Source organism: Anopheles cruzii, chromosome 2 (assembly GCF_943734635.1).
Source record: "Anopheles cruzii chromosome 2, idAnoCruzAS_RS32_06, whole genome shotgun sequence".
NCBI lineage: Eukaryota > Metazoa > Arthropoda > Insecta > Diptera > Culicidae > Anopheles > Anopheles cruzii.
Genome location: NC_069144.1, coordinates 53,365,406 through 53,392,643, shown reverse-complemented (window position 1 = coordinate 53,392,643; position 27,238 = coordinate 53,365,406). Strand labels below are relative to the sequence as shown.

Below are 27,238 nucleotides of genomic sequence, written 5' to 3'. Positions count from 1 at the left end.
TAATGCTCTTTTCGGTCTAATGGCATTCAGAATGAAAATGGTTAGAAAACTGTAAAATTAAATCTATTATCACGGTCTACTCGCTTTACACCCCGCAGAGAGAGAGAGAGATTGAGTAAGGGTCCCAGGCCAAACGACGCATCGTACCGGAACGTGGGCACGAATCCGGGCCACCTACCCAGAGAGAAACACTGCCTTTCCCGTCCGAGCGTTGACAAGTGTGGGCGCTTGTGGTATTGGTTTGGCGTTCTCTGTCGCTCCGGTAAATGTTCTCTCTCTCTGCTGGGCCAGACTTAACCCACTACTACTACCAGTGTCATGCCAAACCGTGCCGTCATCGAGAGGTATCGCGTTAAGGCATAAACAATTCCGCGACGTCTTGCTGGTGTTCAGTCGTGAAAATTTGCACGTAAAACTCGGTTCCGGCAGTATTCGGTGAACGACTTCTCGCGGTCGATTTTTTTAATCCATAGCACACGTGTGTTGAGGACTTTGACTTCCGGTCGGGTGTCTTTCCTGGTTGCCTTGGTTGCCGAAAGTGAGTGCCGAAACCCGATACCATTCTTTGTTACGGCTTGTAACAAGTGCCCGAGGTGTTGTTTTTAGAGATAAAGTTGAGAAAGTGATCGACTTCGTTCGTGACACAACAGAACCGTGGTCAAGATTCTTACGATAGAAGCGTAAGTATGTGGGTCACTCGAAAGAGGGAGTGGACTAAAAGAAAAACTGTGAAGAAAATCGTTACAAAACCGACCTGCGGCGCCAACGTCGTCTCAATTATGCATCATCAGGGATCCTTTTTACTCTCTACCTGTGTGTAACTCGCTTACACCATCGCTTCGCGTTTACACGCCAGCGTTACGTCATCGGTTAAGGACAGAATATTGTTTTCGATTTGCATTTTTGCTCCTCCTCACGCTGCACAAGAATAATATGAACACAGGAACCTCGAACCGGGTGACAGTCGCAGTGATCTCATTTTTACCGAGTTTTTACTGATACATGCGGCCGTGTTTTTTCCTGGCTGTCTTTCCATTTTGTCTGTCACATGGATCGACGGGCGCGTGCTCTGCATGTGATTGGCTTCACGAAAATAGAACATGGTAGTGGAGGAAGGTCTGGCCCGCAGAGGCTACAGTAGACAGGCTACCCGTGACCGCAGAGTGAAGGGAGTCGAAACAAATCGCAAGGAAGGTAGCCTCAGATTTTCCGGCTTGAGAAAAGCGATTTGGAGCAAACTAATCTCCGTCTGCTCCGTTCTCCAGCGTCGAAAATAATTGCCCGAAGAGAAGGGAACTGGTTTGCGCAAAACCAACGAAAAATAAATGAAAAGAAACGGCCAACTTTTCGGCCAATTCCATTGCAACGGAAACGCGGAATCATCGGGCGTGTCGGCTGACTGACCACCCGCAGTAGACGAATGCACACACAAGCAGCTTTCGGTATCTATCACCCGTCCGGCACGTCCAGAAACGTTATTCTCTCGACTGTCCGCATCCGCAGTCTCTCTCTCTCTGTGTTTCTCTATTTACTTTATCGAAACATGAACTCATCCAGGCGCCAGCTCATCTCTTCAGTAGTCATAATCTTATGCAACTATGAAGCCGGCACCGCCTGTTGGCACAATTTTCGATACAAGCAAAGAAGGTCATCCAGGACAAAATCGATAGCATATCGTTGTAGTGGTAGCCTCGATCCGGGACAGAATGTAAGGAAAAAAGCGGAACCAGTGGGGTCATTGGTGGCGGTGTTTTGTTTTTCGAACTGTTTGACCGAAGACCGAATGGCGCCCTACCGACAGCCAAAGTGTTCGGTGCGTTCCGGGGCGAAATGCACTATCTGTTTTGGTGTTGGTAAGCGGCGATAGAATTTAGTAGCCCCCTTAAATAAAATGCCGAACTGTCAACCTCACTCAATGATAGGAACTGATTGAGTTCATTCCTCTTTAGACCTAAAGAAAACTTGTACTTTGATCCAAATGTTCGATCCTGTTGGCTTTCACAATTTAAGTCGCAACGCAGTCGTCGCGACTGAATTCTGTCGTTTATTGTAGGGAGATTGAAATCCCAACCTCAAGATCGCAGACACGTAAAACCGAGTATTTCTCGAAACCTGTAGTCGTGAACCGGACTATATCACGCCCAACACCGCCATGTGTGTATCCATTCCGTACCATCACGTGGCTTCGTGACTCAAAATGCCGCCGCTTGTGGGGCGACATTTTTGTCACCGTGCGTCACACTGCAGCAACAACTAACAACACACTCAAAGCATTTTACTCTTCCGCTGGTTATCCGTAGACCTGTGTAATTGATATCGGATAACGTTTCGTTCGTTCTTTTACAGCAAATCGTTCTTTCTAAAGTACGCACTAATCCCGCTGACTGCGACCATGTTTGGGCTGTGGTACTTTTCGCTGGCCCTGGACGAGCTACGGTAAGTGTCACACAGAAACAAAGCCATGCAATGCATCCCTATAAAACAAATAAATGTAATTAGAATGTTGCTCTGGGACCGCAACCAAATACGCTGCAGGTCAATGCTGCTGCTGCTGCTGCTGTTACGCCAAATGCCATGCCATGTACCATAGCACGCAAACTGCATGATCGCGACCAAACGCATATCGATCGCTTGCTGCTCAGCTGCATAACAAGCTAAAGGTGTCGGCAAGATGTTAACAATACTGCTAAATATAGTCAACGGTGGAGCAACCAAGCGCACATCCAAATCGATCAACGATCGATCGTTGATCTGTACATGGCGCTTCAAGGGTGACGAATGCTGCTTGCTAAAGTGAGCTTCTGACTCACCACACCGTCAATGTCGTCGGGTTCACTTCCAATGACTAAAGATCTTCAGACACCGAGAGAATTGAGAGATCGTGATGAAGCTCTCGCTCTGCGTTGCCTTAGCAAAGCTTTCTGACTATTTTCTGAGGTGCCCACTGAATACTCCTTAAAGTATGCAGCAAGCAGCACAGACTTAAAATCACCGTTACATGTCAGCTGAAACTGTTTGGGTTAAAGTATAATTAGCCGCACGTAACATTTACCTTGATAATAATAAGAGAGGTAATAGTAAACCGAATGCTGAGTGGTTCTACGAAAATTTACAATAGTTTGTACCCTATTTGCAATAATTACCGAATTCGTACACACAATATTGTACTTTATTTTACGTGTATCTTGTGCCCTTTGCCTTTGCTACACCAGCCAAAAGATAAACACATAAATATTTGAAGCAAAATACGCACCAAGGACGAACCGTGGCGGACGTCCTTTGGATTGTTTCAGGACGTATTGCTCGTGCTGCACATCAATTAAAATCATTTCGGTTCCAAAGCCACGGCCAATGGCGAAGAAAATTCGTAATAAACCAGCGACGGCACGCAATCGGCAAGTAAACAACACCGTTATATAACACGGTTCGCCGGATGTTCAGTGCGGTTCCGACCCGCGCGGCCCATGGCGCGTAGATTTTTATTTTTAAATTTCGAAAGAATTTTGCTCCTGCGCCGGTTGACGCAGAAAGGCGCGTGTAGAAAGGTGTTAGCTAAAAAATCACAAAGTAAAAGAAAAATCACCGAAGTCAACTAGACTTTCACTGGCCTCGCGGTTGACCGCCGGTTTGGTTCGGTTTGCGGTAGTTGGCGAGGACGGCCAAACATCGGATGTTCAGCTGAGCGAATGTCAAGGTAATATTTGCGCACAATGGATATTTCTGGATGAAGGACGAGAAATGACCCCAGTGCGTTACGCGACTTCCCGGCCATGTGGACGGTGCGGTGCGGCCAGCTAACCATCCTCTACGAGGAGACGGTCGAATGGTTGCCGCTGATCAATGACTTGCCATGGACGTGAGTTTTCCAACTTGAGCGCAGTGGTGATCGTTACAGAATAAAGTCCAATGGGCACGCTGTTGTACCGCTTTAAAAGTAGCACTCTGAAAACCTTTAGGGGTTTCCTCAACCAATCTAATGAACATTTAAGTTTGTTCGCCCATTTGAGACCGTAACCTAATAGGCGATCCAAAAGCAGAACTGTAACTCCAATTATCCGTCGAAAATCGGCTTCGTTAAGAGCTATCTTTTGAAAACGATTCTTGTCATTTACTGAATGAATATTGTTCATGTTCAATGTCAGGCGGTTTGGGGGCCAAATGTCGCAACACAACTAGAAAGCAACGCTTGAATGGGACGCAGAGGATACCAAATTGTATTGTAGATTTATGCTTACCGTGCCTGTCAACGGTATTTTGCAACACCCCTAGCGACATAGGTGCGATGTGATGGGATTAAGTTATTTGGCGAAAGATGTTTGGCGGCCTTTTGGGTGATGTGCGCACGCTGAATTGTTTAGAGAAGATAATTTTAGGCGTCAATTATTTTTGGTTTGGTGTGTTTCACTTTGTTTTCCTAACAATTAATGACAAACAGGAGGGAAACAGGCCTTAACCTTACGAAGAATTGTACTAAACACTCATTTTATATCATTAAGAAGGTGAAAGTGGAGAGAAAATGTTACAAAACGCGATCACCATCCAGAGCGCACGAAGAAAATCAAAACGATTTAAATAATAAGATAAGCTCCAAACGAACCAGCATCTGATGAAAAACTTATGTATCAGAGAAAAACGTGGTCAAAAACAGGATCGTTTCAACAAAAGGAAGTGTGCCAGAGTCATTTAAACGACAGATCTTAGGCGCGGCACTTTAAAATCAACGATCAATAGCTACGTTCTTGAAGCAGATAAATAATGTCTTGCTTGCTTAGCTTTATCAGCGCAATGGCTGTAATTGAACACGCACCCTTCACTGTTGATAGTAAACGCTAATCAAACAAATGGGCAACATTATCCGCTAACGCAGTGTAATTTTCAAGCAGCATGTTGGAAGGGCCTAAAAATTCTTCCTCTTTTGGCGCTACAACCGCTGAGCAGTCTTGGCCTGCACCAGAGACAATGTTAATCTCTGATGCTCTTTTTCTGTAACATTTTAATTTTTACGGACGGGATTGTTAGCCCCGCGCCAACCCCCTTGTCACGCCGGTATCGGAAATCGAAACCATGGCCGGTTGAGTGACAACCGATCCCGCGATTCGAACCCAGGCCAGCTGCGCTGACAGCGAAGAGCGTTACCGACTGCTCTATCAGCGGGGGGGCGGGCCTAAAAATTACCTTTTAAAAAACCTTCTATTTTCGAAGAATGTGCACACCGCGTGCTGCACCACACACCGTTAGGCAAATATACATATTTTGATAGCGAAAGGATACAATCCGCAATGTTGCCTGTTGCCATACGAAGCTGGTGCACGAGGAACGTAATCTAGAGACATCCGGTCGAATTCGGTGTACGTGCCAAAACGTTTACCGGTGCAGCAAACAACATTTGTTATCTTATCGGTTGTTACACGAATATCTTCGGTTAGAGGTGTGTTTTGAGATTGGTGAGGAAGGTATATCCAATGTCACACCTATTTTTTGCCGATTTCGTGCATCGCCAAACCGGTGATCATATTTGTCAGGGTCATTTGGCGATTTCGCGACTCATCGCTTGCGAATTATCTTCGTAGCGACAAGTTCAAGTTCAAGGTATGTTATGAAGGATATTAGACAAAAATACGAATGAAATTGCTTTTGAAATCTACGGACGAATCCACACGGTATTGTTGATATTGTGGATTACTGAAATGAGCAAAGACATAAAAGCTTGCACAGCATTTTCTTTTAATGTAGAAAAAGTACACTCAATAAAAAATAAAAATAAAATTGTTGTGATAAAAAGAAAACAAACTAACACATAAGAAATGTAAATAAACTGAACATACCCAGATCTCGCATAAAAAACTATAGTTCTTATCGGATGTGCGCCTGCGATCTTGCTTCGCTAGCTATTGAGTTACTCTAAAATTAAGCCATTAGACCAGTTTTATGTGTTTAAAATTCGTTTATTTATACCCAACGCAATAGTGTTAAGTTGTATAAATCTATGTACGGTTTTGTGGTAAACACTTTAGATTTGTTTTTGTTTTGTTGCTCGTTTTGATTTTTATTTGATGATTTCATTGCTGCTGTGTGTCACTATAGTGTCATTGGTGATTTTGATTTTGTTCAGGTTTACTCTCGCTTATTTTCAATGTATTTTTTACTCCTTTTTTGTGTTACTTTTATTTTCTATTTTCCTTTCTGTTTAGTTTCTTATTGTTTTCTATTATTTTCCTCTGTTCCAGCAAACGTTTACCGTTTCTCGATAGATTGTTTGCGTTTTTCACTGGAAACAAGGACCGCTCCCTTCAGGCTGTCAATGATGCAGATCAACCAGCTGTGACTCCTTCGCAGGAAGGTGATCGTAAAGACGAGAAAAAATCCGATGGGGCCACTTCGTCCGGTCGAGTCGGGGAAGCCGTGCAAAAGCCAGCCGTATCACCAGCGGCACAACCCCCGAAAACGGTTGAACCCCCAAAACCATCCGTTACGAAGCCGGTCGAACCAAAGCCCGAGCCACCAAAGATTGCTCCCAAAGTGCCCGATACTCCTGCACCAGTGGCAACGAACAAACCGAAGACAGAACCGCCTTCCGTTCAAGCAAAACCTACCGAACCTAGTCCCCCAGAGCTCCCGAAGGTTGCACCACCCGTACCAAAACCTGTCCAACCGGCGGAAGTGAGCAAACCGAAAGAGATCCCGAAACCGGAACCAGCACCCCCTGCAGTCCCGGTCCCAGCTCCAGCTACGGTTCCGACTCCTACTCCGCCAACTCCAGCTCCAATCACGGTTCCAGCTCCTGCCCTACCTACTCCAGCACCCCTGCTGGACCCAGCGGCACCTCGGCTGACGAAGGAAAAGAAACAGCTGCCAGCGCCGGCACCGAAGGACGCGTCGCCGGTCCCCGAGAAGGAACCGCTGCTGCCGTCCAACAACGAGGATAGTTTCATTATGGTCGAGAAACAGAAACCGGCCCCGAAGCCAAAGGTCGATCTCAAGAACTCGACCATGAGCTTCCTGCAAGGCGAAGGAGGCAGCATGGCCCCACCGGCTCCACCTGCCGACAGGTAAACGCCGGAAAGACAGGCACAGCTGACGATGGTGGCTTTGGCGGCGGAGGAACTGCACGGCTGAGACAGATTGCCACGGATCGCTTTGCTTCAGTAGCTTTTTGGATGCGCGCCGAGGAGTTGTTTGCCAAAAAAATGCCGCCAGATTTTGAGGCGGGAACTGAAATTCTCATCCTCTGACGCTTTAGGAAGTTTTACGGCCTCAGGAAAGATACTCATGAGTCTCGGTGTAGTAGGAACGTTGGAACGAAATAGAAGTGAAGCATTTTAAATGAACGACGGTTTACTGGTGGGCGTTAATGTGGGGGTCATTGATGGCCAACCGTCGGTTGAGGGTGGGCTGGAAGTGCTGAATTGCTACGGCTTCAATGCTACAGCTCGAGTTACAATCATAAAATGATAACGATTTATTAGAAAAGTAATATTGATTCACGTTGATATGAAATAAACAAGCAAAATACAAACAGCATAACAGTTAAACATTCTAAAACGCAGTTCATCGTCCTTCTGAAAATCAGCTTATTGCTTACCGTTTGGTTTTTCATAGGTCACTGCGTTTTATAACAGAAGGTTACTAGATCGTGTCAAGTTATCACGGTAATGAGACTCAAAAACCGTAATGAACGTAATGGACATAGAATAAAAAATTATTTATTAGAATGGCATGAATGATTTTAGTGACAGAGTGCAAGGTTGAAATTAGACTGTCCCTCTGAATGGCTCACTGTTTACATACTCAGTGTAGTTTCGGTGACAATCTTCAGCTAGCAACATTGTTTAGCATTCGTTTTCGTAATTCGGAACAGCATTAAAAAAATAATTTGGCACTAACATTAAAGACCTAAGGGAAAGCTCATCAGCCGGCCAACAAACGGAGGTGGATACATTTGGAAGTGCCGAGTGTAGCAGTTTAACTGCCTCCCCGCGGTAAATGATGCAGCTCTCGGCGAACCAACTCGCGGACTGCACTCACGGTTCTGTTCTCTAACAATTCTTGTCTAATTCTCCGTGCACCGTGCACGCTGCACGCTGATGGCTGCTATAAAAAGACCAGTAGCGAAGCAGTAACGCCTTATAAATCACCATCTATTGCCAGGGCCGCCGGGGAGACACCTTTTTCGGTTTATTGCGGACGACAGTTCGGTGCCGCACGCTGCCGACTTCCTACGAAATCCGGGTTTATATTTAGTGGCTGCCTCAGGCCAGGGCCCGTACCAGGTCTTTGGTGTTGCCGGGTTAAGCCGGGACAGAATTGCATTTCCCCGATGCAAAGTTTCCAACGAGAAATCCAAGATTCTCAACCGGCCATCGGGTTTTCTGTTCCATATCTCAGTCCCGTCCCGGTGCTCTTGGGGCGATGATAATATTCACCGTTCGAGATTTTGCCGGCTCTCCACGTCGGCATTACTTTCGCTGGCTGGCGTCTTCGTATGGTGGACCTATTTTTAACAAAACACACCACAATGCCGCTAGCGAAGGAGCGTCGATCGGTCCGGGGTAGTGGCAGCACCGCACCGCTTCAGGACTGCGCCGCACGCGTGCATCGCTCTTGAGAAGCGCGCAGAGCGCTCGAGTTCGAAGTAATTACGCATAAAATGGTGCAGATGGCGGAACGGCAAGAATTACGACTGGGCGGATTCGTTGTAATTAATATTTTCGGTTCACGTGTGGCGCGGTGGCGGTTTTGCTTTGCGATGCTAATTTCGGTGGCAGCCGTTCCGCATCCAAATTAAAATCCAGACGCACATAAAGGCACCGCTGGACCATTAAAGTGTTGGTGTATTTTTAAGTCGCCAATACCACGCGTAAAATGTAAACACATATCGAACAATGGTCAAAGAATGGTTTTGTTTTTACTTAGAACCTGTGTCCTACACGCTCTTCAAAACATTGGTCGTGTTCGAACAATAGAAGAAAAACATTGCAATAGATGTCAGAGAAGGATGGTGGCCTTGCCTTGCATGTTGTTATTCTTGGGTGGACCGGTCTCGCCGCCGATGCCGCCTAGCTTACGCCGAACGATCGATCGACGAATTTAGAAATTCGTTCGAGAACCCGTCAAGTACCGGGCTGCTCCATCGGTCTTGGGCGGCGGCGGATAAGCGCGGGTCGGGCTGTCGTAATCTTATGAAATTGCATCAACCGTGCTCTTAATATACGATCGAAACGGAAGACGGCGGGCCCACATCTGTCAACGGTGAATCGGTGCATCGGTGGCACGGCCAGGGAATCGCGCCAGGGAAGACGATTTGTTTAGCGGCGTTCGCGCCGTGTACCGTGCCGTTTGTTGGGTGCGCTCTATATTTAGGGAAAGGAATGAGAAGAGAAAAAAAACAACTAAAACACAACCAATAAAGCAATCAAACGGAATCGCCGCTGGCATTAGATAAGGCAGCGGTTCACTAACACAGCCAACGGCTTAGATTAGAACTGCAGTGAGGCGAATAATTGTTGACAGATAAGCCACAGACATAGGACAGGTTTTTCGACGAACTTGTCGACGATCGTTGCTATTAGAAACCAGAAAATTGGCCTGGTTATGGCCAGTGTCAACCGTTTGCCCTGTGATAGAAGGCGTTGATGAACAGAAAGAATTTATTCTGTTATGCGATTTTCTTTTGATATTGAGCGCATGATGATTTTCATTCCGATGGTTGATGGTTGTGGATTACCGATTTCACGACAGTCGGGACCATAGAATTGTGCTCGTTTCGATTGACTGGCTGGCGAGGTCACACTGCCGTGTACAAACAGTTACAGTTCCGTTATGGTTCATTTATGATCCGTAAACGGAGCACATTACTGTCAGAACGTACGAAATCAATGCCCCATACGGTAGCACTAAACTGGGCGGCCAGCTGGCTAGAGGACGGGGCAGTAGATACAAAAAAAAATTTTAAAAATACTTCAAACCATCGGCGGCGTGTGCGGGTGCGTGACATGCAAATCCCGGCCAGCGGAGACGGGCGTATGATAAATTACCGTTTTCCCGCGAACGACGCCACAATGATGGCCGTCGCTGCCAGAGACCAACGAACGAAAAAAAAGAGAGGAAAGGCAATTTTCATTTAATTTTTCATTCAATACGGTTTGTGGTTCGTGTGTGTGTGTTTTTTTGACTCACTCTCGTCCGCTTCCCATCATACGATTCCTGGCGTTTGGGTGTGTTCGGCACTAAAAATATAATCCCCCATCTCACGCTTCGCGAGACCGACCAGCGGATTGGAGCGGCAACTCCGGGAAGGCGGCCGTGGCGGCCAAATGAACCGTGATAGATGACGGTGGAGGTTGGCGTTACTGTTTAGATTACGCCGGTAACCATTTAAACAACTAAACTACTGCGCGAATGTGACGCTGGCCACCGATTCTGAACCGTCACAGTTCGTTAAAGAATCAAAGTCCTGGAATACTGGGTTGTGGGTTCGTGAAACCAGGATCGAACATATGGCGATGATTTGCTTAAAGAGGCAAAGATCTTAATAACTGGTGCCGCTACCATTCCTTAGAAAAATCAGGCCGCCCGGCAACGTGACGGGGGACCGAAATCATTATCCTGTTTTCGTTGTCCTGTCATAAACGCACAAAGGACATCTGACAGATGCGTTGGAATGTGACGATCGGCACAAACAGAGCCAGAGCCCATATGCCGTCATTTTGGCTGGCATCGTCCTCAGGTTTCGTGTGCCCAAAACCGTGTCCACCGTTCCGATGTAAATACCATCGATCGGACCGCGGTGGCCGCGTGTCTCGCCTTGGCAATGGCCACAGCTCAATTTGCCAGCAGCTCGTGTCACGCACGGTTCAAATGCAACAGGGGTTGGCAACCGGCGAAGTGAGCTCAGCGTGGCCCTTTCCCTCGGAACAGCACCAGATGGGCTGAGGTTTGGCGCGCGACCGCCACCACCATTGTCCGTGTTCGTGGCGGCCAGTTCGGTTTGAACATCGTCTCGAGCATCGGATTCGGGGAACGAGCCAAGAATGTTTTATTGTGCTTTGTGACCGAAATGAACAGAAGAAAAACAGAGAATCTCGAAAGCGTAGCGTTGGGTTTGTTGATTAGCACTTCGCCGCCGTTACCGGCCAATGTACCGATGGGGCAGGATTAAAAATAAGGGCTAATTGAAGGGAGACAGGTTTTCAATGTCGAAGCATCAGTGCGTGGTCCTCTTGGCTGACCGGGAAACGATGGGCTCAGATCGGAGAAGACATTTTGTCATAAAAAAGTGTTTTATTAAAATTCAAATTGACAAATAGAAATGGTCTCCTTCGATCTTACAGCCATCTTACTGCTTACTGCTCTTACTGCTTCATCTGGCTTATTTTTTGCGGAGCAGACAATCCCACAGAGACTACATCGCCTGAGCCTGTTAGATAATCGACGGAAACGATAAACCCTTCACGACATAACAGTAGAACTTTCGTAATGCGCGACAACAAGTCTGTAGCGAATGAGCTCTGCCGTCTCCTGCCGGTGTCCGTTGAAGCCGGGATGTTGTCATCCCTCGTGCGCTCCCCGACACAGCCAAGCATCCGACGACTGCCAATAGGAAAACAACCGCGAACTCTACACCCGCGGCCACCGTTTGGAAGCACCGCGCTAACGGTTCCCGAGGTGTGGCCATCCAAGCCAAAAATAAGACGATCGCAGTTCCCCGGGTTGGTCCCGGTCCCGGGACCGAAAATAACCGATCCTCCCGCTCGGCTCGGCTTCGCTCGACTTCCCGAACAATCTGTCTTTCCCGGTTCACGGTTCGTGCGTGCGTGCAAGGATTCTTTCTGCGACCCAACCGACGGATGTGCAGACGTTCCAGAGAAATTGCAATCTTTATGCGTCGTTTTAGGGGCCCACAGCAAAGACGCTGGCGACGTTGTGTCACGCCAGCCCCCCTGTGTGTTCGACAAAAGATTGACACACCAGCCGGCGGCCGCGGCGCCGTTGAAGAGTTTTTATTTAGCCACCACTACGCAGCTCTCGCGCGGAAAAGGTCACGTACCGCGGGACCGGCCCCGAAAGCACCATTTTGCGCTGCACGATGCGCTGAGAAACTCAAAACTGTCACTAATTTCACATATGATTTCAGCGAAACTTGTTTTAGAGTTTCCTGAGCAGTCTGGAGCTTGTGAACAGATTTTTAACTAACTAATCACGTGTTTCGGTATTTGGGTGCATGGAACTCTCGTTTTGGATGTCATGTTTGGTTCCGTTTCAATTTTCTCCACTTCGGTGCTGCACCGTAGACGTGTTGCTTTTCCGTTTTTCCTTCCAGCCGTTGCCTAAATAGATTGTTATGTCGATATGAAAGGGTAATGTACCAATTTTAAAAATTCAGAACACAACCGTTTTCGGAACGTCACGTGTCACACTCTAGTGGAACGCATAGCTCGACGGCGGCGGGTGAGACGGTTTATTTGATGTGTGCCGATCGGGAAAAGTGTTGGTCCTTTTCGTGTACACTCATTGGAGTTCTAAACATCGCGGGTTGGCCCCGTACGAGCTGGTAACGAGTGCGTCCATCAACTGCCGACAGCTACTCGATAGTGCAACGTAAATAATAGATTCATAGTGCTGCTCATTACGTTTTTCCATCGGTGAAACTTTGGTGAAAACTGTAATCCATCATAGCCGAGCGATCAAACCGTCAACGGAATGGGAACTATTACCCTGCCAAACTTCTGAAGCGTTCTTTGGCGGTCCGACTGCTGTTGGGTAACTAATCCTCCGTAGCGTGCGGTAATCGATCTGCGAAGTACAACGTTACCCGCTAACCTAGCAACCCGTTCCAGGGGCCCACCGTTCTCGCCGTTCTCTGCTTCATACTCACGAAGGGTTGAAAACTTTCTCTGCTGTGCTTCGATTTATCGATCACCTACTCGTATGCTAGGGGGAGAAAAAAAATCTAAACTCTGCCAAGCATTATGCAACGCAATGCACTTACGGCACAGTTTCCAGAAGCCACCGGCGCACGGAGAGTAAGGATTCCGGGGTTTTGGGCGCACATTCGCCGCTATATCAAATTACACGTTCCACGCCATCTTCCGTTCAGTCCAGCTAATGGCTTTTCTTTTAATCAATCAAATCGGTGATGCCTCGCGAGCGGACAAATTACGGTTTATGTCAATTAGTTTGGCGGGTTACTTAAAAGAAAAACGGACCATTTGGACTGTTTGGATAGGCACGGCAGGCAATAAGCGAGAATAGGTTGAGTGACGGAAAAGTAGGATCGGAAGGATCTCAAGAACGTCCGGCTGGAAAAGTTCCCACGCTGAGGTTACTCGAGCGCGTTTCTTCACGTGCCGGATGTCCATTTTCCAACGGCGACCCCTTCGTCATCGTGGGTCGGAATTAGTATCCTTCTTCCACCGCAATGCGTTAACGCAACGCAGGGGGGTGCGTGAGGCCGCGATTAGCTGCCATGTCGCGGTAATCGTGATTCGTGACATTCTTCCCGCGTCGCCTGTTATCGATCGGACGTGACGGAGTTGTAATTTCATAAAACGGTGCACAAGCGCCGACCGATGCGGGTTGCTGCTCATATTGCTCTCGTTAGCGGCCTCGATCGGCAAAACTCGCTATTTTGTGAGGCCGCCGTCGGCTTCGTTAACTCGTGATGTTTTTAAACGTCATCATTGCGTGTGCCAACCGATATCAATCAGCAAACGGGCACGGTTTTAGTGTTATGGGAACCAATTGTCCAACAAATATCGCGCTATCTGCGCCAACGGAGAAGCTGAAAATACACCCGGCAACCCGGTTATCTAAATTTGCCATTATCTGCCTAGAGTCGCGAAGGAGAAATGGGGATTTGGAGCGCTTACCGTGCGATGTAAAAACGGTGTACTTTTGGCACAGGAGCTTTTTTTTTGTTCGCTTTCGTTATTTGTGTGAAAATAATTTTGCCAAAATGGCACGACTTCGTGTGTCGCACCGCGCTATGCGTCATACGGCAAGGACACGATATCTTTGCCGCTGTTGTAATGAGTTTCTTTCTATAATTCTTCTTAAAAACTTCACCTAAAACCACAAAAATGGAAAACCGTTTTATAATTCTCCCATTGGCACGATGTTGCAATGCAGATGCAGTTATGCTTACGTTACGTTACATTCGTTACGTTACGTTACGCACGTTACGTGCACAAAAACGTTAAACGTTTGCTAATATTGGTGATGAAAGTTTTTTCGTCATCGTAATTTTTTCGTCATTTTTTTCGTCATCGTAATTTTTTCGTCATTTGACATTTCACACACACATTGGAAATTGAATTTTTGGTATCCAAAACTCGATACCAAACACACACGCGCGCAACGGTGTGTCGGACACTTGATGTGCATGTGTTGGGCCACCCGAACGGTTCCCGAACACCGACGAACGGTTTCCTCGGTCGGTTAGGTTGGAATAAATTGGTCCGCTCGTGATCATTCTGCAATTGAATCTTGAGTTCGGCGGTTGAAAGAAAAGGTGAGCTCTTCTGCCATTGTGTGACAAACTATAGAGGAAACTCCCCTTCCTGTGTGAATGCGTGATCGTGGTGCAGGCGAGGGAGATGAACAATTGTGTGCAGTGCGTGTGGTGCGGTGTGTGTAGGCAGCGAACGATAAGTGGTTTCTAGCGAAGCAGTGGGGGTTTTGAGGGAACATGAAGCGGCTCACCGTCGTTCGGTCGGTTTGGCCGTCAACCCAAGCCGGGGCGCACTTCCGGCGAAACGGGTTCCCGTGGAATGGACCGAGGCAGTGTTATTCACCACCAAAACCGCCACCCTTCAGTAGAAACGACTTGTCTGTCTCGCTGCTGCACCACAGCCGCCGATGCCTCAAAGTCGCCTCCTGCGATGCCACCACCCTCTTCTGTGTACCGTAAGTAGAAGTAGGATTTGACACTATAGATATTCCGATGACACAACGATCGCCAAAGCCCTGGCCCCAAGAATATTTACAGTGCAACACAGTGCGATAACTGTAGTAATGATGGATATTGAGTGTGTATGCTAATGGGCGTTACATAACTTCAACGTATGATGGCATCATGTTTTTTCTGGCATCACCGTCGTCGGTTACTTCGATGTGTCTTGTGAGTTGCTATCCAACGTTCAAAAGATCTTTCAAATTTTGCCGGCCGGCATTCAGCGCGGACGCCGCGACGGATCGCGCGCGCGTGTGTGTGCGTGTACGCTGGCCCCCCCCACGGACGCGGCTGAGCGTCGCGTGTCTTGTGTGCGTTTTGAGTCATAAACTCGCTTGGACACGGTTCGAAAGAATTCCGTTCGAATTAAAGTCAATTTGCTGAAGCAACCGCCGTCTCAATTTACGACGAAGGCGTAGAAACAACGGGCGAGAACAGCCTGTGTTAGATATGTTTCCCTTTTGCCCAAGTGTGTGAGAGACGGTGTCCCGCACGCCGCCACAGTTCAATGCCCTCGCCCTCTGTGCTGGCGCGGATCGCTAGCGTGGAGAGAGCCCCCAAAAATAAGGCATCGATCGAGCGTCGTCTTCGCTGACTTGAGAAGCGCGACTCGCGTTATGCCACACAACCACCACCACAGGGCAGGGAGGGCGCATTTGGGTGAGATGCGATCGCTGCTGCAGCGGCGGCGGCGGCGGCAGATGCACAATGCCCGCTTTTGGTGGGAAGCAGTTTTGGCGAACCGGAACCTAAAAGTAGCCAGCAACGGAAGGTAGACATTTTTTTAAGCCCAAAGAAGCCCAAAGAACATCGAGAAGAAAAATTAGCACACCCTCCTTTTGTGTGTGTGTTCGCGGAAAAAATCTGCGAAAATCGTACCACCAAAAAGGGGGAAACAAAAAGAAAGAAGAAGACCGTCTGCGGGCGTTCCATTCTCCCAGCGTCGTGTCCGGTCGCACATCGTGAGGAACTACTTCGACGCCGGAAACAATAAGGCTTCCTCCGGGCACCACCCTTAATTCGTTTGAACGAAATGAATGCGGGCCCGACCGGGAAGTGGCTTCTTTTGCACATGGTTCCTACTCCCCGTGCGAGGGAATAGCAACTTTGCATACAATAGACAACCTGATTGGTGACGACGATCACCGCCGGAAGGAACCACTCCGTCGCACCGTCGAAGGCAGTAACCGGTCGCGAATGCATTGCGTTACGTACGCCATTCGAGAACGACCTATGGATGGTTGAATTTTTATGTTTGAACAAGTTTGCCCACTAATGATGTTCGGTTTTTTGCGTTTTTAGAGCAACTCACGTGATGCAACCTCTTCCCGCCGAAAATGGACGGAAAATGTTACGTGATAGTTGCTGTGTGTTGCGCAGCATCATTCTCTCTGCCGCACAGGAAATGGCGAGGGATTCGAGTTCAAGGTCGACGTGCCGATGCAGAAAATCACGAACGATGAACGAAGTGGTCCCCGGTATTCGCCCTCGTGTCGGTAGGAGGAAGGAGAGCACCCGCTCGGTAGCTCCCCGGTTGTCCGTGCTGCACTGTGCAGGACTTCCGTAACAAAGCTTCCGAGTTGAGGCAAACGATTTGAGATCGGGCTCAGACTCGCTGAATAGCACCGATCCCGTTGGTGATTACGCAACCACGCACCAGTTCTTTCCGAAGCTCGTTCTTCCGCAGGGAACTTAGAGTAGAAAGTTGGTTATAAATTCGAATGAAAGAGCGGTGTGGGCGGCGGCGGTAAGGACATCATTTATGCAAAAACCGTTGGCCTCCGAAGCGTTGTGTTATGCAACCGCTCAGCGAATCAATAGTGGGAGGCGAACAGTCTCTTTCCCTTTCTGGCAGTTCCGAGTTCCAGCAATCCGAGTGCCTGGTTCTGGCTGTTACCCGGATCATATCGACCCCCGGGGCGACACGATGATAAACTAGGCGGGAAAACTGCCCAGGCGTGCGCCACAGCGTGGGAGTCTTACGTAATGGGAGCTCACGGCACGAAACTAGGCCATTCCCGGGGAAAAATGCAATTCTACGACGACGGGGTCTTGGTTTGCCTTGTCACCACCAGAAGAAGGACTCGTTTCATACGTTTCCTGAAGCCGTTTCCTGAATTCATTCTTTTAGAAGTGGGAGAAAAAAAAGAGTCATTGCAAGTTCTTGTTGTTCGTTACGTCGCCGGTTCCATTTCAACGAGCTTCGAACGAGTCTCGTGACGTCAACTGCAACAATGCACAGGCCCACCTGACTCGGGGCGGCCTGTGTCATGTGATGCTCGGGGACTTTGTTGCGACTTGGTGAGATAAGTTTCTATTGGAACAATTTCTTGGCGCTGAGGGTTATTCGATATCGGGGATCATAAATTGATACAACATACAGAACATACAGAACATACATACACTGTACTTGGCATAAACGACACATAATTAATCAGATTTTCGTGTGCGGTACTAATCACTGATTTGCCCAGAATAGCAATCGATGTGATCGAAACTAACCTCTGTTTGAACCTTGGATGCTTCCCCGTTTGCTGCTTGCCCGCGCCACATTACCCCGTGTGCTCTGCTCTGCGACCTCTCCCGCCTCTACCTTTAGTAGTTCCGCCGGAGATCCAGATGGGGAACGGTGCGGATGATGCAACCGACGTTCTCCGAATAAATTCTCCAAGAGCATCTGGTTACCCGCTAAGCGGGCCCTACTTTATTATGCTTAACGTTAGTGTAATCCTGTGCATAATACGCTAATATACTTGGGTAAAGTACAGCAACTATTAGCAACACACCACCATGTTTCCATGTGTGCATCCCGGAATGATGTGGCCGATTTGCTTGTGTTTGTTCCCCAGAACGTCCCTTCAATTTGCATGACTACTTGACTGACTTATACAACCGATCGTAACAGTCTGCCGCTCTAATAAGCTCCACCGTTCACAATGCTCGCCGTTATGATGCAAACAGCAGCAGGCGGAGCTGCGGTTGTGTTGGATGCTTTGCGTGTCTGACGTCTACGGAGTAGTCGGATAGGGGACATTCAGAAATTGATGCCACTGAATTTCTCATATAAATTATCTCCAACAGAAATGACTGCAACTTTGCTGCCAATACGCCAAACCACAACGACACGATATCATGCTGGTTTTTGGCTGCTTGAGTAAAGTACAAACCACTGAAACAAGAAAGTTAACCCTGTTAATATTAACCGTGCTGATGTGTGAGATGCATGCAATTATTGGTAACCTACCTACCTTACTCCAACCAATTCGATGGCTTTTGTCAATTAGCCCATGACATGTTTGTTTTGACGTTTGACACATTCCAGCATGCTGTGATGCGAAAAAACAAAGAGCGTACTGAATTAGATAATAATAATTGCTACCACCATTGACGCCTTCATGTCGGGGGAACCGCCCTGAGATAACCAATAATCGGAAGATTGTGGAACAGTACATACGGAGGTACTAATTTGTAGAAGAGTTGGGTGTGATATGATGTAAGCTAGTTTGGCTGTCGGGTGCTGCGAGTGCCACAAAATGGTGATCCAATTAAGCAAAGGAATACGACGCGACAAAGAGGAGGAATGTGTTTGCAGATCGGTGTTCAAACGACTCACACTGCTGCGATGATCGTATTTCAATGGAAAATTGTTCACTTTTTAACGCACCCTCTCCTCACTTGTTCGCACAAAAATGACTCTTAACATGGTTGTCGTGGCGAACACAGAGCCTACTGCGGAATGCTGTGTGCGATCGGTGGAGCGTTGCAATGCACTGTGCGCATTGTTTGCATAAAATAGAATCGTAAACTATGTTTTAGAGCATTCCAAGTGGCCACTTCCTCTCCGGGGCTCAGGTTAGAAAGAAAGCCGAGACTGCGATTTGATGTGACAGCCGTCAATGTTGCGTAAGTGTTGGAATACTTTACGAATAATTTTATGCTTAACATTCTATTGCAAATGTTCTTGTCGCACATAAATCCACATTCCACAAACCGCGAAGCCTTCTGAGACAGGCCCCCCATGTGCGCAGAGTATGCTTTCCAGCAGCTTCGCCAGATGTATCTGATTTCACATGAATGCGATTTGCGATGTGTATGTGTCTGTGTGGCTTTTTAGATGATAATCATACACGCTGCTCTATACAGCAGCATGATTTTTTTTCTGCTCTGAAAGCGGCGGAAACTGTCATAAGTTTTCATTCCGTAATGGGATCGGCCCGTCGGATGTGCTGTGACCGAAACCACTCCACCGAGACACCACTTCCAAGTCGCATTTGGCCTCGCCTATGTGCCGTCAGAATGTTTGCTTCGTTGCCAAAACACCATCCTCACGGCGCGGGATTCGGAGATGGAAGCAGATTATTTCTTCGCGAATACGCGCTCCGCTGAGAGATGAGATTCAATTGATGGGCAGTCGGTGGGACGAAGTGGAATTCTGATTGCGTCGTTGGACTCTGTTACCCTTCCCCAGTGGACCACGAGTCTGATGTCTGATGCGCGTTGGCAGCAACAGAGTTAAACGACGGACCGCTCCCAACTAATTGAACAGTCAATTGGGGCACATCACATCTCGCCGGAGCCGGCTTTGGAATTGCATATTTTTATGCCAGTGTGGGGGGGCTGCTATGTTGCCCCCGCGATTACATTTACAGAAGCGGATGTGTCGCGCGATCGGTCTCGTCATTTAGTTTGTGGCCTACCCGGCGAGCTGCATAAACACCATCGCGGCAGAAGCTGGTACGGATGATGATTTATGCACAGAGTGCGAAACATTCTCTATGCTCTGGTGGTTGGCCGATTCTGCACAAAATCGCACGATGATGTGCCATCGAAACGACTGGCATCCAGATGTTATGCGCAAGCGAGATATGGTTCTATCTCACGAGGCGTTAGCAAGAATTCCAATTAGGGTTGTTAGACGTTGACGTTGTCTGTTATGTTTCGTAAGTAACATTCTGTGCATAATTTGGCTTGTCCTTGCCACCGAGCATGTTTGTCTTTCCACACTACTGACTATCCTTTTTTAATCCTACGCATGAGCGCTCCTCCTTGTTGTGCTTGCATGATCGCGTTCCCAGACGGAGATCATTAGCGTCTGGATTAGTTCTAGATCGTGAACAATTTCAGTACTGACATCTCCCAGAAAAACGGCGATTGAAGTGACGTTATGTTGCGGTATCACCAGCATCGTGCATATCTTTAATCACTACACTGCATCGCCCATGATGTGTGTTTATTAATGGCTCGTACGTAACAAATGTGTCTTTTAGTCTCACGGTTTGCGGAGATCATCTTTGCAACAGGATTTGTCGGCTCAAAGGAAAGTCTCTTTCAACGTGGACAGTCCTGTACACAAAGTCTCCCAGAAGAAATTGAGTTTTATGGAGGCGATGCCACACGATGACCATTGTGGATTGATGCGCATCAAATTCCGATAAAGCACAGATTTTGCAAGTCCCCCCCGAAGTTGTTTTGCTTTGTCGTCGGATATTGTTAGCTGTGCTCAGAGTACTAAAACCGTGTCCTTTTGCTGTATGCTTTAGGTCGCTAAATTGTTTGTACTTAACAAGGCTTCCAATTGTGTTACTAAAAATGATCACTAACACCTGAGACCAGAACCACTTTCTGAAGATCCTCTGGCCTGGCCATTGGACGTGCTGCCTGCCGTGCATGCGCGTCATTACATCACAGTCCCGGTGTAGCAGCTGTGCCTATTTTGTTTTCACTTTGGCCGCGATATAGTGACTGCTCCGTGGACACCCACCACCCCATTAAAAATCTGTTGTTTTAAACTGGCAGTGACGGCGGGAGCATATTGTTCTGCTAATAATAACAAAACGTCGAATCGCGATAAACAAACACAGAGCTAGAGAGAGTGAGAAGGATAAACAAGGTCGGTGAGAAATTGCACTACATAAATCAACCGCCTAACCGTCGTAATCCGTGTGCTGAAAATCTTGGTAGGCACTGGGGCTGGGCTTATTTTGTTGTGGTTGAAAAGAAGAATGTAGTATAAAAATATCAAAATGTCGAATGTTTATAAACGAAAAGGGCAATGGAAAGGAATTCCTGTTGGAAAAAAACCCCAGCATCCTCTGTTTATATGCAGAGCCTGCGTTGTTCTATTCTGAACGATCAACGGATCCAAGCAAACTTTGTGCCGGTTTACGCGGCTACACACCGGTCGCCGAAGTACGACGATGGGACGACGATGGAAAGTTAAAAATAATCGTTTGCAACTACCATCCTCGTTAGATAACAGGACGTCCTTCGACTTGCGTCGTTCCAACGAACGGAACAGGGAGGATCTCTATCGGTCGGGGAATTAATTGCCGTTGCTCTCGCACGGTTGCCCCAAGGCGTAAGATTTCTTCACGCCTCTTGTACTAATCAGTGTGAGCCGCGAGCGACATCTGTTGTAGAATTGTGGAACCGTCCATCAATGCTGGGGCGGGACACTAGAAACCTTAACACGTCATCAATTGCGAGCTTTTGTTCGATAGTAAAGTAACGCCCTACCGTTCGTTGAGTCTGATTGTAAATTTATTATTCGAATATCAAATTTACTGTGGATACCGGAAGCGAGATTCATTTTTATTAGATGGAAAATTTGAAGTTTGTATTCTAAACCTTATTTCACAATGAACTTTTTTGTGTTGCTTCAAAAATTTACTTGATCTTACTTCAAAACTTGATCACCTTTTACATATTGTAATTTGAATAAATCAAAAACTTCTTTCAGGAATCCATCCACTTTAGTCGTGTTAGTACATCTCTCACTTACTTCTTGTTTAATTATTTGATAAGCTTTATCAAAACTGCAGACATATTAGCACCACGGGAGTGTATGCACCTAGACGCCGCTCTGCTCCAAATTTAGCGCAGTGCACTTCTAGGGGTAGGCGTGTTTATCTCGGCCTTATCACCGACCTCGGCGCCTCGGTCCTTATCAGATGCCCTCGTGTCGGTGCGCTGGGTGTGTGTGTGTGTGTTAACTTAACCTGGCGAATATCATATGTTCGTCTGGTCGGTTTTTTTTGTTGCAATTTATCGTTTATCACCACGAGGCATCGTCGGGCACCTGGTACTGAGAACAGCTGACAAGGAGGGGAGCGACTCTTATCTGGTCGTTCTGGACATGGTGTTATGTGCACAGCATACCGATCAGCGCGCATGTGCACACAACTTATCGAACAAATTAACAATGTGTCGTAAAGTTGAAAACTGCTGCTCTCTGCTCTTGCCCTCTGCGGACACCCTGAATTTTAGAAACTCACAACGCCGGCCACGGGTGTCACACGAGTTGGTTGCGCAAGTTTGTCCCGCTCCCTGTGAATGGGTTAAGGGAGCGAGAGAAGGAATAGGGAAAGGTCACATGATGATGATGGTGAGGTGAGTCTCCCTTGCTGGCTGACAGAATGCCGATAAAGAAGCCATCAATAAACGTCATCCCATCTTGCCTTCTTTTCGTCCACCCAATGTGTTGCGTGGCAGGTCTTATCAGCTTAGCGTAAGAAAGTGCGCACACGCACCCGTGACCACCCCGGATTGTTGTGTGATATGGTCGGCCGAAGCTTGACATTCAATTTGTGTATCCTGCCGTGTCCCCACAGGCTATCCCCGTAAGCTTTTTCGGTGCAGGCTCCAGTGAGTGGTACGAGAAAGCCCAGTACAACCCGTTCCCCCAGCACTCCCCCTCGGTGATGGTTGTGTGAAGTCATCTCCTTCGATAAGTTCGTCTCGGGTGGTGGTGGTCCCCAAGACACATGAACGGTGTGTTGTGCGTTGATAACGGTCTCCCCCATTGAGCTTTTGTAATGGGGGAGAGAAGCCGACCCACAGCAGACCCTGGATCCCCCGGACCGGACCAATCTGTTCTGCTGCAAGAGGTATAACCCTCTGCTCTCTTCTCTCATGATATGAGCCCCCGGCGATTTTTCCTCCCCAAGACACACGCGGAACGGGTTATAGATGGGGGCGCTGCCTTTACGCTACCATGAACTTGGCCTCTCTCTTGGGTGGGCGAGAGTATTACCCCATCGGCTGGTGCTGCTGCTACCCTCCAGCCACGGACGGCGCTATCTTTGAAGGAGGAAAGCACACCAATCGGCCGGTTGGTGGTGGTCAGTCCGTGTTCCGCTGTCCGTGCGTGTACAAGTGAGCCGACTCCTCGTCAAGTGTTTTGCGCCCCCTTTGCTATGGTGTCCGTTACCTCCGTGTTAGGACGTCCCTAGGACGAGAAGTGACAAGATCGTCCTGTTGGGCTTTTGATGACATATTACACGCACGCTCTCTTTCCCAGCATCTTTTCCAGCACAGGATTTCTGGGTTCCTTCCCTGAAACCAAGGGGTGTTAACAAAAGGTGGTCAAATTTCCCCAGTCCACCCCAACTTTGTGATGCGATCGGTTGCCGGAGCGCACACCTGGCCCACTCTCCGTCGTTCGATCGGAAAGTGAAACCACCATAAATCCCCACCAATTTTATGCTGCGTTTTTGCTCGCTCTCTCTCTCTCTCTCGGTGTTGGGTTAACGGGTAAAGCTTCTGTGGAGTTTCCTCCTCCGGTTAAGCTCTCTGCGCGCGCGCCGCTCCAGTAAGTTCCGGGCGACGCGACCGGCCACAACCAGCAGGCGTGCGCAAGACGTTCGCAAGCGATGCGTGCTTTCTTCCGGAAGAGCGCCACATACGCGGTTAAAGAAAGCCAGTCCAGTTGTAGGAGTAGTGGTGTCGTGTTGTGAAAGTTTCGCAAACACAACAATGCGTTGGTGGAGGGAAAGAAGGTTCCTAACGGTGTTCTATGCCGGTTTTGCATTGTACGGAGCGGCGATCGGGTGGCTCTACTGGAATGGATACTTTGAGCTCGACGTCGAGCCGGAGCCGCCGGACGGGTAAAGTTGACATCGTACATACACACTGTTTCACTTGCAATATTGTTTCCCTGTACACCATCACCTCGAATGGGTTATCGATGATGCAATGACGGTCGCAATCCCCCTTTTAAACGAGAGGGAGCTTTTATCACTCTTTTCGACGGCTCCATTTGTGTAAGGCAGGCAGACCATTGTGTGCCTTATCTGTCGTGCCACTCGAGCGATAGGATTGTGTTCTGTGCAGTCCACCGCAACCCTCGAAACAAAACGCACCCTCGAAAGGTACAAGAGAGTACCTTTGCTTGCCGCAAGAACATTACCGAGAGAGTGCCAGTAGTAAAACAATTAAGCGGCACTCTCACAAGCTTGCTCTTTTTTTATCATAGAGAATTGTGGCGGTTGGCAAAATAGTTGATTTGTTGCAGTTGCCGTTGTTCAAGATTTGGCTTATCTTTCGTTCCCGAAAGAACGGAATAGTACCACCATCAAAACAAACAGTCGACGAAATGTGAAAATGCAATGGCTAGCTGGTACCGCTAGTCACCGCTGCTGTGAATATGGCGCCCTACTCACCACTAGAGGGCGCTCGCACTCGGTTGGTTGGTTGAAGGGAATCCCAGTAGCGTAATAAAACAGTTACGGGGACCGCTTCGCTTGTCTTACATTTTCCTGGTCATACCGGGACGGCATAAAAATACCTGTCACATTCATCACCCCGTCGACTAGACACCCTACTACAGCTATTCGTTAAATCAAACGATTAGTTATGACCGCCCGAATGAGACTCGGATCTTTTACTGCCTACCTGGGGCGGCCACCCATTTACTTGTGCGAAGTTTGTTTACCAACAACAAGGATACACGATACTCGCTCTTTCGCACGGTGGGCATTTGTTTACGGCCGCTAAACTAGGAAACCCCGGGAAATGTGTCCCCTTCTGTGGCACCCAGCCCCCTCCGTAGGCGCGCAACGGTTGCGTGGTGAAAAGTTTTTGTTTTTAGTTTTTTAATTATTAAACCCGGCAACAAACGCCCGTCCCCGGGGAGGGGCGGGGACAGCACAAAAAGCGCAAAACAATTATCTACTCTACCAACAACAGGCCGACAGGGGCTGCCGCCATTAGGCGATGGTAACTTTGTTTTAGAAAAAACAAACGAAGAAGTAAAACAGAGCTCTCTCAGGAGGCCTTGCCAAAATTTGTCAACCGTCCCGTTTAGTTTTGGTCGTTGCTCCACAATGCGACGATGGCTTCGCCCCGATAGTGGACTCGGAATCAAAACTTTTTCATAATCACCGTAGTGTGTGGCCGACCAACAAATTAAGTCTAAAACAAGCGGTGCGCACGGCAACAAAGTTTGTGTCATTTTTTTTCACAGTGACAAAAAACACGAATGGTTTCCTGCCTCCCCTCTGCCGTGCAGAATGGGTATCAAGCCAAGCAAAAAAGGCGGCGAAACTGATATCCGATTCTCTGAATATATTAATTCAATGCACAACAAACAGCAAACACGCGCGCGCCGCCAATCGTGTCCCCTGGGTGTGCGTGTGTGTGTGTGGCACACCTAATGGCCAACATGTCCTTCTTTGTCCTTATCGTCCCGGCGGCGGTTGGGTTGTCAAAGGACGGCACGCACCGTCCACAGCATCATCATCATTGTGATGATGGTTTTTCCGGCAAAATCTGCACGAGAGAATGGTGAGAATGGGCGGTATCTCTCCCTGCAGGAGAGAAAGAGAGTGAGCAGTGTGTGTGTGCACGGTACAGCGACCTTGCGCGCGCGTGACACAGTAGTTGTGCAAAAGCTTCGGATGCGCACCGTAAAAGGACATCGGCGGTTTGTTGCCGGAGTTTTATCGAAAGGATCAATTAACTGTCTTTCGCACTCTCTCGCTCTCCCTCTCTCCCTCTCTCTCTAGTCAAATCGAAAAATGCCGGTCTTTCATCCGGCACCCCGGATATTGGTGGTGGTGGGCTCCTGGGGATGTGTGTGCGAGCGTGTGGCTCCTGCACCCTCTTGCGATTGTTGCAACAGCCGCGCGCCGAGGGTTGCTGTGCGTGTATCCTGCTGGCACCCAACGGCACACACAGTAGCCGTGGAAAATCCACGCATAAACATTTAAACAAACAAAGGAGCTCTATGTTCGGCTGTTGCTCGTCGGTCGGCCCTCTGTTCGTGTCAGATCCAAGTACCTCCAGCTACAGGCCTGCTATGGAATATGCGGAATGGAGGTTTTTTTTCTGAATAAAATAAAAATACATTTATTCAAGAGAGAGAGGGAGAGACCGCACTCGGTGAGATAGAAAGGTGTCCTTTTTTATTAACGGTAGCGCAGGCGGCGTGTGCCGGTGTGTGCGTTAATGATAGCAACAGCGTATCACCGCACGCTCTCTCTCTCTCTCTCTCTCTCTCTCTCTCTCTCTCTCCAGAAGGACGTGTTGACGGCGCGCTGAATGGCACTTCCTGGGCTGGATTAGTCCACCGGACGCTCTAGTCTGTCCCGTGTCCTTAGAGCGGTAGGATATATATCCCGGTTTCGGTATCGAAGTTTAGTAGCCGCGCCGCGCGTCACTGGAAGGTGGAAGCGTGCGTACCGTGCCCATTGTACGCCGCGCCTGTTTAGTTCCCGGGCTCTCCGCTGTAGAATGTAACGCCCCAAAAACCACCCAAAAACCCAACGCCGGACGCCGGGTGTGATTCTTAATGGCCGCCGATGTGGTCGAACAGCAGTGTGCATTGTGGTGCTCTGTAGGACTACTTATTTGCGATCTGGAATCGAACAAATCGAATGCCGCGTCTCAGATTGCATTTCGGTTGGGCCGCTGACGACCTCTGATCCGCGGGTTGCGGGATTCGATGGCGCGCGGAAGTCGTCCTTTCGTTCGATTCCTGTTCGACACAAAAAAGGGTGCGGCGGCGGCCACGCGCTAGTATGCGTGTCTTGCTGTGCGCTGCTGCTGTTGTTTGAGGCGCTAATCCGTGCCGCGCGCGCGTCCCGTCCCTATGTTCAGAGGGCCCGCGAGAGAGAGATTCACTTTTATTAGAAAAAATAAATACAGAGAGAGCCGTTGTGCTTAGTTCCTTAGGTTTTGTTGGCTGAAAAAAGTTTGACCACTACCACCACCGGGCAGAGGAAGGTGGTGAAAAGCAACAATATACTACATCGCCACCCTTACGAAATGGTCGTTATTATTCAAAACTCGAATTAATGTTTGGACAATAGAGAGCCTGGCGAGGCCACTAGCACATTTGACTAGTATGTGTCCCACTCGCTGGCGACACACAAGAGTCCTGGCCGAGTGAACTCAGTGAAAAAGAGAGCGCGAGAGTTCGCAGTTCGGGGTTCTATCGTTCCCAAATAGTTGCTTCATCTCTCGACGATCTCTGTGACCAATCCAAATCACACCCTTTCCAGAGCTAGT

The 27,238-nt window shown here is 48.3% G+C and overlaps 1 protein-coding gene across 2 annotated transcripts in view; it reads left to right on the top strand.

The window, feature by feature from the left end:
- Nucleotides 1–417: 417 nt before the first annotated feature.
- Nucleotides 418–27,238, top strand: part of LOC128267245 (arginine kinase 1) — a 29,997-nt gene continuing 3,176 nt past the window's right edge. The window contains exons 1-3 of one of the 2 annotated variants that reach the window (XM_053004047.1): nucleotides 418–680; nucleotides 2,347–2,436; nucleotides 6,228–7,049. In XM_053004047.1, the coding sequence (XP_052860007.1) occupies nucleotides 2,393–2,436; nucleotides 6,228–7,049 (866 nt within the window). In that variant the 5' untranslated portion in view covers nucleotides 418–680; nucleotides 2,347–2,392. Of the gene's footprint in view, nucleotides 681–2,346; nucleotides 2,437–6,227; nucleotides 7,050–14,476; nucleotides 14,510–27,238 lie in introns of those variants that run through there. The other variant, XM_053004049.1, reaches the window with a different exon arrangement.